This window comes from Lipophrys pholis, assembly GCF_963383615.2.
Source record: "Lipophrys pholis genome assembly, chromosome: 1".
NCBI classification, from domain to species: Eukaryota; Metazoa; Chordata; class Actinopteri; order Blenniiformes; family Blenniidae; genus Lipophrys; species Lipophrys pholis.
Window position 1 is genome coordinate 27,348,760 of NC_137635.1, and position 13,819 is coordinate 27,362,578.

The window sequence follows — 13,819 nt, forward strand, 5'->3', positions numbered from 1 at the left end:
TCTAACTCACTTATTCTTCCTCACTACTCCACGTCTGCCTGCAAGATATTTTCCAGCTTTTTCTTTTTGCGCCTAATTCTTCTGATTCACACAGTTAGCTTTGTTTGTTTACTACCCAGAATGCATTGCGTACTACATCACGTCCTCTCATCCCACCCGCTAGAAAGACCGTTTGGAAACTAACCGAGACCCAAGGGGACCAGAGATCTCTTGTTTGCTGCGGTTCAGAGTTCGTGGGCTTGTTCACGTCGCCCAAACAAAACAGTTTTTCCAAAGAGAACTCCGACCCGGACCAAACAGGGGAATGTGAACACGCCCTAACTTTACACTGAAATGGACCTGTCACTACACTAAACTGGCATTGGCAGCCAAATAGTGCGTTCAGTTACTTCGACTGAATGCACCCTGAGCGGATATTGGTCATCAATTGAGCCCAACCTATGGAGCACAGAAATGACTATTTGACCAGCCCTACAAAGATGTGCTTAAAACAAGCTGGATGAGCCATCTTTTATTCAAGCTTAACACAGCATCTGTGGTGTCCAAACAGATGTTGCGATTCATCTGTAGTTTGGAGGAAACAGCAGGATTGTGATTGTATTGACATGTGTCTGCCACGTGGCTTCTTGAGAACTTTTTTCATTTCATGTCAAAATATTACTAATGAGCATGTTTGCTTCTACTTTGATAAGACTGACACCTGTGAGACACACAAAATGCAAAGACCTCCTCCAAACACACACACACATGAGGAACACACACATTCAACATAAGTTCACTTGAGCTTTGTGTTTTACCCGGAGCCTCAACTGAACAAACTTCTTGTTTTTCTTGTTTTTCTTGTTTTTCTTCTCCTTTTTCTCTGTGCTGTTGGTGAAAATACTGGACGCTTTTGTGCAACAAGAAAAAACATTTCACAACCTTATAGATAGATAGATAGATAGATAGATAGATAGATAGATAGATAGATAGATAGATAGATAGATAGATAGATAGATAGATAGATAGATAGATAGATAGATAGATATTGTGATTCACAAATATAGACCTTTGGTGCATACATAATGAAATTGCTTTGCAAAAGGCTCAAATCAGGATTTAAAAAGTGTCTCAAAACAGAAAACAATAAAAAGTATAAAAACACACATTAAACAATAAGAAAGAGCCAAGATACATCATTGTCCTGAAACTGAAACTGAGAATGATTGCACTGAATTTATTTGGATTATTTATTGCAGTGGACATCGTATCACCCTCAGACCTGACAGCAGACTCTTTGCCTGCAGTCTTCTGGCCGGAGGAATGAACTGTAGCAGAACCTGGTTGTTCTGCACCTCAGGCTGCGGTTCCTCCTACAAGAGGCCAGCAGACAGAACTGTCCATGGTGTGGGTGTGAGCCGTTTCTGACAATGTTTTTAGCTTGCAACATTCAGTGTTTGGCATCCAAGTCCTTGATGAGTCCTTGGACGAGAAGTCCTGATGGTCTTCTCTGCCGTCCTCACCAGTCTCTGGAGGCCCCGCTAGTCTGCAGCTGAACAGCTCCCGCTCCACAGAGAGAGGCGGTTGGTCAGTAACACGCTCTATGGTGCTCTGATAGAAAGTGCTGGGGATGTTAGGATGGGCTCCTGCTGAAGTCAACAATCAGTTCTTGGTCATTGTCGACAATCAAGAGAAGATTGCTCCAGATGCAGCACTTCTTCTCTGTAGGTATCGTTGTTCCAAATCAGGCCCACCGCTATAGTGTCATCTGCATAATTTATGATGTGGTTGGTGGGGGACCAGGCAACGCAGTCACGTGTTAACAGTGTGAAGAGTAACCGCTCAGTAACCACTCAGAGTGATGACTGAGGAGGTGTTCTGAGGCCTGTCAGTGACGAAGTCGAGGATCCAGTTGCATAGGGTGGTGTTGAAGCCCAAGGAGGGCCAGTTTGTTTACCAGCAGCTGGAGAATGATGGTGTTGAATGCTGAATCGAAATCCACAAACACCATGTGCACATGAGTGTTATTCTGAGCATGCTGGACCTGAGGCTGAGGAACCACTTGATTTGAGTGACCCTGCATTTTGGTCAAATAAAGTGCCCAATACAGAGTGGACATCATAAGTGGGCAAAATAATTGCAATCAGATACAGAGAGCAAGAAACTGTTTTAACATTCAATTTTTTTTTCACATTCAAGCTGACCTGGAGACTCTGTGCCCCTGCAGGTATTTCCATACCATCTACCTGGGAGTTCGAAGTCGTCAGAGTGTTGAGACGGAGCGCTGGCGTTACCACTGGAGGATGGTGTACGAGTTTGCAGACGTGAGCATGCTGCATCTGCTGGCTACCTTTTTGGAAAGCGCTCCGCAGTTGGTGCTACAGCTGTGCATAATCATACAGACGCACAAACTCCAGGCTGTGCAAGGTAATACACACACACACACACACACACACACACACACACACACACACACACACACACACACACACACACACACACACACACACACACACACACACACACACACACACACACACACACACACACACACACTCTCTCTCTCTCTCTCTCTCTAAGTGACAGAGGCAGCAGACACACCAAACTCACCATGGTTTCATGTACAAATGATTTTTAGAATCCACTTTCGGGACTATTTCAGCCACACATTTGAGCCTGTGGACGACACAAAATGATGTATTGGAGGGTTTGCAGGGTGTGTCACCAATCTGTCACAAATTTTATGAATCAGGAGAATTTTGTATATACAGTGGCGGATTTTATGATGGGTGATGTGGGCAATCGCCCGACGTTAAGGGACCGCGCACAAGAAGAAAAGAGAATTACCCTGTCTCAGATGCAATCTCGTGAAGACAAGCCAGGTCCACAACTGGGTGTAGATGTGGCTCCAAACACACCCCAGTCATTCTACCATCAGCTCCAGATCGCTCCAGATTGCTCCAGATCGCTCCACATTCAGAGAAGTGCCTTAGAGTTGTGCAGAGATGCAGCAGGGAGAGCCAAACTGAGGGAAGCTTTTGCTGTCATGCCGCCCTGCCATGGACCCTAACCATCAAGAATACATTATGAATGCTGTTACACTCTATTATGCATCACCACACATCATAACTAATCGACACACTCAGTTGCAAACTTCACGAAACCAGACGATTCTTGATATTCTTGTAAGATTGTTCGGCATACAAAAATCCACCACTGTACATTATATACCAAATTCTCCCAATTCGGCAAATTCGTGAAAGTGATGATACGTAAGGTGCACAGCAACATGCAGCAGCGCGCAACACCACATTACAGTACAAATTGGTGAGCATGCGTAATGACTCATGATGATCCGCCGCCATTTAGTACTTTTAGTTGTAATGCATAATAACAGTTTGTGACTGTCAGTGACGGCGCATGACACCTCTGCCCTAAATCATATAATTTAGGTCAAAATCATGATCCGCAGTCAGGAATTGAGGTTCGTGCATTTCGTGACTTGTCGTCGTTATGTGAAAACGCACCTTGAGGCGTATAAAGATTTGCTAGAATCACACGGGTGTTATGGATCGAACCTGTGACAATAACATATCTACCATTAAGGTCAAATATTTTGTTAAAATGTATGAACGGAATAGACCTATACAATATGATAGCTACAACTCGAGACATCCTTTTGAATGAGGAGTGATATACTTCTCCAGCGCATCTATTCTTTGATTGAAGATTATCTTTGAGGTGACTTTCCTTCAAATAGGTAATATGCGCTTCCAGGTGGTGAAGGTAGTGAAGCACCTTACTACATATAATGGGATTATTAAGCTCATTACAGTTGAGACTAGCAAATACTACATACCTTCCTGTTCGTGTAGTTGATGTGCTGGACTGTGTCTTAATAAACAAAATACTATGTCAGAACAGAGGTGGCGGTCAGCAGTCGTTCACAACATGCCTGATGTGAAAACACACAATAAAACTCAAAAAACAACAAACTACAACAAACCCCAAAACAATAAACCCAAAATACCCATCCCCCACCCACCTACATTGGGAGAAGCATCCCCCCAAATAAGATGTGCACATCCCTCTCACATACTTTCAACAAACTCTTGTCTGAAAAAACACCAAACTAAGGCCCCGTTTACACGACAAAGAATACGAGTGAATCTGCAAAACTTTCTTCACTTTTGGGGGGTCCGTTTACACGACACCAGATCCACTGTATCCGTGAAGTTTTTTCCCGGCTCCCAAAGTGGAAAGATTCTTTCACGGTCACGATTCCGTCCTGCAGAGACTGATGGAGGCTATGAGCGCTCTTTCTGCACATGCACATCTCTCCCCCTCCCTCCCTGTTAAATAACAGCTCATCCCCCTGTAAACAAACATGGCAGACCCCTAGTGGTACGACTCGTGGTCCATATTCTAGTTTTCTTGTCCATATCAGTAGTTTTTTAGTTGAGACTCTCCACTGATAGCATCCGATTTGTCATCAGTCCATACGGATGTCGGGTTCTCTCCATTTTCTTAACGCTTATAGTGTTTTGTTCTTTGCACACAAGTCTGTGTAGTTTCATTACAAAAACAAGCAACAGCGTCCTCCAGTGGCCCGGCATACTAACTACATCGTTGTCAGTGTGTCCGCTGCTGCGTAAACACTTTTTTGAACAGAATGGGTGTTGTCACGTGAAACGTTGTGCAAACTTAACAACAGCTATTGGCAAATGAATATTAGTAAACAATAGAATGGTTATTGTAGAATCACGTTAAACTAAGCAAAATTTGATAAACACTTACAATTTGAAAATAAACATTAAAGAACTTTAAATATATTTAAATGAGAACAAGGCACGTGTGAAAATAACAATTGAACGATTGAGTGCAAACCTGGCATCCTGAGCCCAAATAGAGTTGGGCTCAGGAGACAGTTGGGGCTTTGCACCATGGACATAGACAGACACCTCATTCCGTGTGGGAGAGTGCGCCAGCATCGCCACCATATTGGATGGGGCATATCCCTCTCCGGTAGCACCAGAGTCAATGGTAGTTAATGCAGAACAAACAACTTTGTCCATGTTTTGTTAACACAAACTTAAAGAGCAATGTCTTTCTTTCTTCCGGTCTAAGGAACACTCAAAAGTACACTTACTGTTTCTTCATCTCACATCTGTGAGATGCACTGGCAAAACTAATCTGATCTATCTTATTGCACATTTTCAGAATGTAAAGAACCAGCTGTTAAAATCATGGCACAAAACATTCTTTTACAGGGGTAGTGAATTCCATGCTATGTTTTTTTTTTTTTTTATAAAATTGGACAAATAACTGATGTCATTGCACAAGACTGAGATTTCCCTAACAATCACATATTGGACATACAAAGAAATATTTTTCTGAACAAGTTGAGTCATTTGTTGGAATTTATTGGAAGTTAAGGGATACTTCCAAGGGACTCTTATAATCCTAATGGACCTACTGAATTAAAGACCTTCACATCTGAAAATGTGCTTTTCTTGATGATTGTGTCACGTACAGGTTTCCAATCAGTAGTATTGTCCTCTTCCCATACTAGAATGGGTCCAGAAGGCCTGAGAATTTGTGTTGCACTGTCGTAGCTCTAAAGTCATAACCCTTGTGTTGGTGCTTCTTTCAGGAATTACTGCAGCAGCATCCCTGGTTTCTCTGGCCTGGGCTCTTGCCTCCTACCAGAAGGCTTTACGAGAGTCTCGTGATGACAAAAAGCCCATCAGCTACCTGGCAGTCATCATCCAGTTCTGCTGGCACTTCTTCACCATTGCGGCCAGAGTCATCACCTTTGCCCTGTTCGCCTCCGTGTTTCAGCTTTATTTTGGAATCTTCATCGTCCTGCACTGGTGCATCATGACCTTCTGGATTGTCCACTGTGAGACAGATTTCTGCATCAGCAAGTGGGAAGAGATTGTGTTTGACATGGTGGTGGGCATAATATACATCTTTTCCTGGTTCAACGTCAAGGAGGGTCGGACAAGGTGAGAAAACTACAGAAGTTTGTATTTGTAAATCTGGCTCCTCTCTATGCTGTAATTTTTTTTTACCTTGACACATGGTAATCTACACTGCTCCAAAAAATAAAATAACACATCCTTGATCTCAATTAATGAAATATTGCAGTTGAAAGTCTTTATTCAATATATAGTGTGTGGAGAACAAAGTAACATTAAAATGATCAATGTAAATCATAATTATTATCCCATGGAGGTCTGGATTTAGAATCCTATCTAAATAAAAGTGGAGAATCACATTGGAGGTAAAATTCCCCCAGACAAGTCAAAATGAGGCTCAGTAGTGTGCGTGGCCTCCACCTGCCTGTAGGACCTCCCTACAACGCCTGGGCATGCTTCTAATGAGGCGGCGGACGTTCTCCTGAGGGATGTTCTTCTGAGGGACGTTCTCCTGAGGGATGACCTCCTGAGGGATGTTCTCCTGAGGGATGACCTCCTGAGGGATGACCTCCTGAGGGAAGTTCTCTTGAGGGATGTTCTCCTGAGGGATGTTCTCCTGAGGGATGACCTCCTGAGGGATGTTCTTCTGAGGGATGTTCTCCTGAGGGATGTTCTCCTGAGGGATGTTCTTCTGAGGGATGTTCTCCTGAGGGATGTTCTCCTGAGGGATGTTCTCCTGAGGGATGACCTCCCAGACTTGGATCAAAGCATCAGTCAACTTCTGGACAGTCTGTGGTCAATGTGTGGATGGAACCAGACATGATGTCCAGATGTTGCTCAGTTGGGTTCAGGTCTGGGGAACGGGCAGGCCAGTCCAGAGCATCAATACCTTCATCATGGAAGAACTGTTGACACACTTCAGCCACTTGAGGCCTGGCATTGTCCTGCATCAGAAGGAACCCAGGAACCACTGCACCAGCATCTGGTCTCACACTGGGTCTGAGGATCTCATCCCGATACCTGATGACAGTCAGGGTACCTCTGGCTGTGGGCCATCCAAAGAAATGCCTCCCCACACCTGAACCACTGCCAAACTGCTCATGCTGGAGGATGTTGCTGCAGCAGAACGTTCTCCACGTTCTCCAGACTCAGTCACGTCTGTCACATGTGCTCAGTGTGAAGCTGTTCTCATCTGTGAAGACCACAGGGCGCCAATGGCCCCTGTGGTAGCTGGAAATGTTCATACATTCAATTGGTTAGGTTTGCTTTCACATTGCACTTTTGAGAGCCTGGACAATGTCATGCATTTACAACATCTACTCGTTTGTGGGCACTATTGCCCGAAATGAACACTGACCAGCAAGGAAGAAAAGCATGATGAAGTAGAAACCCCGATTCATTGATTGGTCTGAACTGAAAGCAGAAGTCCCACTCCTTTAAGGCCCCTGCATACTCCCTTTTTGAACCCATAAGAACAAGAAGAGAATTCGGCAGTGACGTCAGCCTGCTGCTGGAAAAAAAAGCTTTTTCGGCAGGACTGTTCATACTCCGGTAAGAAGGTGCCGAACTCACAGGCCACGCCCCCTCACAGCAGGCCACGCCCCCTCACAGCCATACATCTGTGATGCGGCGTTTAAACTTTTCAACTGCAGTTTTTTTCTGGTCTCCAGAGCTTTCAGAAATACATTTCTCTGAACTGTTTCAGTAATAAAAGAGAGTTTTTGTCCGAGTGCCATGTTGATCCGGTATTAACTACAGGAGCTGACAGCTGTTCGTGATGCGTTCAGGTGCATCATGTAAAAGCCTGCACTCCGACATTTTAACGAGCTGTGGCGCTCGTACAGTAGCGATGTTACTAGCTAAATATGATTAAAATATGACTGATAGTCATGAGCGAACTGGAACTGGAACGCATGCGCAGCACACGGCAGTGCAGAAGTTTCGGCAGTGCCGCTCCCACATAGTTCGGCCAGGGCGGTTGGCACAGCCCAAACAAATTTCTTCGGCTCTCGGGAGCTGGAAGAAGGAAATTACTGCATTTTGTTCGGCAGGACCCCGCACTGCCGAACTTTCGTCTTGTTCTTATGGAGTATGAAGAGGCCTTTAGCCGGCTAGTGCTAAGCAACCATGATATATTGTCTTTCGACCAGAATGCCTTCCTCACTACTTCTTCCTCAACTACCTCACATCTGCCTCCGAGAAAACTTTATCTTTCTGCGTCTGCTTCTTCTGATTCGTGCCATTTTGGGTAGTAAACAATTACAACCCAAAATGCACTGCACTGTACATCAGGTCTTTTTGCTCCTTGGAAATCCACTGGGCGCTGGCCACACCTGTCTAAACGTAGACATTCTCTGAAACAAACTCTGGTCCGGATCAAAAAGTGCTGGTGTGAGCGTGCCCTAAGATATGGCAGTGAATTGTTTAATTATAACATATCCTAATTTCCACCTGTCTATATATACCTGAACACCAAATACTGAATCTGACCAATTTCTTTGTCACATCTCTTCATGCAGGTGTCGACTTTTCATCTATTACCTGGTGATCCTGGTGGAAAATGCTGCTCTCAGTGCATTGTGGTATCTCTACCGATCGCCCATCACTACTGACGCCTTCGCAGTGCCAGCACTCTGTGTCATTTTCAGCAGTTTCTTCACCGGCGTGGTTTTCATGCTGATGTACTATGCCTTTTTCCATCCTAATGGGCCCCGCTTCGGCCGCTCGCCAAGTGGCCAGGGCCTGGACCTGGATCCCACCGCTCAATTCTCCACACTACCATCGGAAGGTGCCACCAACTCACTGCGCTCCAACAGGGGAGCGACCACAACATTAGAGCGTGACATGGGAAAGTATTCTGAGCGAGACGGCTGCATGCCGGTCTTTCAAGTTCGACCTACAGTGCCATCGACACCATCATCTCGCGCTCCACGTCTAGATGAAACTGTCATCAAGATCGACCTTTGTAGGAACCATTATCCAGCCTGGGAACGCCATGTTCTCGACCGCAGTATACGCAAAGCAATCCTGGCCATAGATTGCTCCCTGACTCCTCCACGGCTGCAATATAAAGATGATGCTCTGGTGCAGGAGCGGTTGGAATATGAGACCACTCTATAGTATCGCCCTGCTCTTTGACCCTGCAGCGTCAGTGGGCTATCCTGCTTTCACAAAAACTGCAACAAGGACTGTGGCAATAAAAATGTGTTACTACCAACAATGTCACTCTTCATCTCATATTCCCCTATTTGTTCTGTATTCCCTGGAATGAGGGTCCACCCAGGAAGTACGCAGGACCATCAGAAGTGACTCAACAAGGTTGTCATGTGGGTTGTTGCCATTTTTGGCATAAAATGGCATAAAGTGAAGGATCCCACAGGATTGCGTACATCCATACAGAGGATATTCAACTTGAAACCAAAAGACATGGGAATGGCTGTAATGTGAGGAGAGGAAATGATCCTTCACTGAGCCTGAAGACAAGCTTGAAACTGTCTTAACTGCCATCATATGATGGTATTCTACCATATGGAATGATTGTGTGATCCCAAAGCAGCTTTAACTGGGTGGGGCGTACCTCAATTGACAACTACGTGAAGACTTGTATCACTCTTGTTCTTAGTGCCAAAAAGGTTCCATAGAAACCCCCTCCGGCTTCTGAGGAACTGCCCTGAGATGACTGTGTCGTCCAAAACGTCCTTCTCTGACTTAAACCTTTCACTGACAATTCTGATCTATACTGACAGTCAGACAGTGAACTGCAAGAGAACTGCGGTCAAAGTAGCATCTATACTCAGTCATTCTGTTTTGTTTAGATGAAATCAATCACGTTTGGCTGGATGGAAAACCCAGAATTTAGTCAAAAGGAGTGAAAGGAGGAAAGACATGAGCCTGTTGTTTTTTTCTCCTCAGAGAAGTCAAACTCACAGAATGCCAAGAAAGAAAATCTTCCTGGCAGCTTAACTCAAAAATTTGCTGTCTGGTCTCAGAAGCCTAGGTAAGCACTGACACATATCTTTCCTTGTCTGTGGAGGAGAGCATTCAGCAGAGAGCAAGAGGACTCATTCCTGCACCACACAGCAATCCACGGGGGAAGACAGCATGTGAGAGAACACCAGAATATGAGTTCAGGATGGGGACTTTGTGAGAACACAGACAAGCGGCCATCTCAGCAAAACTAAACCAGCCACCAGGATGTACAGTACTCTACTAAATGCAGCATTTCTTTTTCTTTTTTTTTTTTACTTTGTAGATGGAATAGAGGGCACTGAAGTCATTGTAATTTTGTAGTATTTGTATTGAAGTCTGTGTGTGTGTGTGTGTGTGTGTGTGTGTGTGTGTGTGTGTGTGTGTGTGTGTGTGTGTGTGTGTGTGTGTGTGTGTGTGTGTGTGTGTGTGTGTGTGTGTGTGTGTGTGTGTGTGAGTGTGAGTGTGTGTGTGTGAGAACAAGAGAAGGGGGACATGCAGTTGTATGCCTGTACTTGCTCTTTGTGATTATTGATGGTGGATGACACTGATATTCGTCCCCTTCCATGGAAAACGTTCCTGTTGTCATCATGAAGCTGATCTAACAGTAGCTTGGTAACATCTCAGCTGACGTTTATGTCATGCATGTTGTGATTAATGAGGCAGATATGCAAATACTCTCACTTGGCACATGAAATGTGTGAATTAGCACAAATATCACTTGAATTCACACGTTGCACAAGTGTTGCATGTATCTTACATGAACTCCTGGTGAAAATTGGGTTAAAACTCATCTGGGGTTACCGTGCAATTCATCCACATGGCAGCCACCAATCAAACTTAGGACATTTTGGCACATGCAACTTTATTGGGAGGGAATTTTAAATCCCTGCAAATATTTTGCATAATATGAAAACTTACTTGTAAATGCCTTTGTTCAATTTGTTGCAGTCCATGGAGTCAGGGGCTTCACACAGTACCACTTCAAAAGCTTGTCTAAGGCCCCGTTTACATAATGAGAACAAATGTGAAGCGAACTTTATTGTTGGTATTGGTAGTTTTATGGTTGAGACTCACCCCTAATAGCATCAAATTTGTAATTTCCACACATGAATTTCGGGTACTCTCAATTTTGTTGATTTTTATAGCGTATTGTTCTCTGCACACATGTGTCTGATTTCATTACAAAAACAAGCAACAGAACCTCGAAACGTTTGTGACACGAACGAGTCGTCATCAATTGGAATGTTGTTGTGTCGAGCGTCCCAAACAGTGCAGCAGCCGTCGGAGATGAAAGATTGAATCGCACGAGAATCATTAGTGTAATCTGTGGTCGCGGTTCTAACGAGTCGCACAAGTGCAAGGTTCAAGGTTCATGGAGGGTCGAGGTGTCGGTCGTAAGCCTATTATCTAAATCAGAAAGTGTCTGATATTCAGGCAGCAGCTGCAATTATGTCAGATTAACTAACCCAGAGAAATGCAGTATGACACGATGTACCGTATTTTCTGGACTATAAGCCGCAATTTTTCCCACACTCTTTGAACCCTGCATCTTATAAAATGACGCGGCTAATTTATGGATTTTTACGGGTTAACAGGCTTCATGCCACCACATTCTACTTCCTCATGTAGATACATGCTGTTTTGAGCCTCCGCTTCACAATCTTGCTGATTGTGATCTTCCTCCTCAGAATCACAATCAGCAAATAACCGATAACAAACTTTATCGACAGAAATAAAAACCCTGTGACTCTCTCTCTCTCTTCTCACACACACACACACACACACACACACACACACACACACACACACACACACACACACACACACACACACACACACACACACACACACACACACACACACACACACACACACACACACACACACACACACACACACACACATTTAGTCTTTGATGAAAATAGGATCAATCCCCACATTCCTGCCCTGTTACAACGTGTACACATATAGGTCACACTTATATTCAAGTGTGACCTATATGTGTACATTTTTATGTTTTTGTTTTTTAATTTTGCGAGTGCGGTATATATCCAGGTGCGCTCAATAGTCCGGAAAATACGGCAGTTATCTGGAAATACACAGTCAGACCCACGCTGATCAGGGTTTTGTTACTGCAGTCTTGTTCCACACACGCTCAGAATTGAATTTACCTACAGTGGTGAAACGCACCAGGCAACATAAGTACGCGTCAGCAGCGAGAGTTCCGTCTATGTGTCGCGTGTTTCTTTGTCCTGAATGGATGGCGCCTGCTTATGACATTTAATTCCTACGTAATCAAGACAAGTCGGTTCCGATTCAGCGTGCGTTCCTCTTGTCTAGTCTGCAGACATGATTACTTTGATTAGTCTCGGACAGGGAGAGAGGCTGTGACTACGAAGCTTGTTTAAATTACAGTGTGGGGAAGACTTTTAACGGGGACTGATGCATCACCTGTGGGGGACAACTTATGCTGATGGACAGCAGGATTTCTCCCAAAAGACAGTAGAAAATGACAGAAAAAATAGGTAATGCTGCTTTCCAGTTTTCTCAGGGCTTGGAAATTGTAATTTAGGTTGACCTCACTTCCTTAAAATAAAGGATTATAGCATATATAGCATATAGGATTATAGCACACACATCCAGGGAAGCTATCCTCGCTCGTTGTGAGAATAAATTTTAAAATCATGCCACCCTTCATTCTCAAGAACAGCTGACTTCAAACACATAGATGACGCTGAGATTTCTATCTAAGAGTTATTGAAACGTGATGTGAATACAGAAATCACAGCTTTTGGGAGGATGTCCCGCTGCTTGCAGCTATCCTCAAACCTCTGGCTCTGAGTCTACCGTTCACCGTACTGAGCGAGAGGGTGTAGACGTCTGGAAAGCAGCATGAGCTATGACTTGTGGTCAGACACAACATGTAAGATGCATGCAGCGGCCAGCGGCCACACAGTGAGTCTGTCGGCACAACCATGATAAAACCGCAGGCCTCAGGACTGCTGTCTGATATGTTTCGTATTTATGATTACGTTTTATTTGGAGATTCACAGAGTTCATTACAGCCATTTTCCTCCTGGGTCAGAGAGGAAATGGAACTATTGGCGGACAAAAGCAGAAATATTAAATCAGATGTCAGATTATTGTACATATGGTTATTTCGATTGGACTATTCGATTTGTTAATTTGTGAGGTGATTGAATACATTTGGCCCGCTGACCTTAATGTACTCGAGGCAGGGTCGAGCGGTTTTGTTTGAAGGAAAATTACTTTTATTTCTCCTTTTTTAAAATATTCAAAACTACTTTGGGTCATGCTGAAAAATATAAATAGGCCAGTGGAAAGCACAAAATTATTGTTTCTCTAAACTGACCTAGGTTAAAAAAAATCTGGGGGTTTTTAGTCAGCTGGCCCAATAACTGCATAAGAATGAAGCAAAAGATACAAACAAAATGTGTGTGATTCTGTGTGTTGGGCTCAAACAAACAGAAAGAATTCACTATACTGTGGATGTATTGTTGCTGAACCAGTGCCTCAAAACAGGAATTGCTTCATTGCAGAAGATCTGTGACACAGAAACAGTTTTTCATCTCAGCTTTATTCGGCTTTGGCCTAACAATCAAACCACACCAGAGTTTGTTTGTTTGTTTGTTTGTGGATGAAGGATATGAAGACCTCTTTTTCAAATCTGTCCAACCAGAAAGTCCCACTAATAACAGACTCAGACCAGGTCTCTTTGAAGTGGACCAAACCTGACAAATGTCTGCACATCTAAGAACCGACAATGGAAACATTTTGTTTTCTGACGTCCTGGGGAAGTATTCTTAACGTTTAATAGTCACTGAAGGGTCGAACCGGTCAGATGGAGCAGTTTTACCCACTTTTGTCGTGTTAGCAGACATCATTATAGTAACATCTGAGCAACCTCCGGCAGGTTGATGTTCCACACC

The 13,819-nt window shown here is 44.0% G+C and overlaps 1 protein-coding gene across 1 annotated transcript in view; it reads left to right on the forward strand.

Moving 5' to 3' along the window:
* Positions 1-10,259, forward strand: part of xkr4 (XK related 4) — a 28,385-nt gene extending 18,126 nt beyond the window's left edge. The window contains exons 2-4 of the mRNA XM_080459890.1: positions 2,207-2,406; positions 5,633-5,987; positions 8,420-10,259. Coding sequence (XP_080316016.1) covers positions 2,207-2,406; positions 5,633-5,987; positions 8,420-9,020 — 1,156 coding nt within the window. The 3' untranslated portion in view covers positions 9,021-10,259. The remainder of the gene's footprint in view (positions 1-2,206; positions 2,407-5,632; positions 5,988-8,419) is intronic.
* Positions 10,260-13,819: the final 3,560 nt, after the last annotated feature.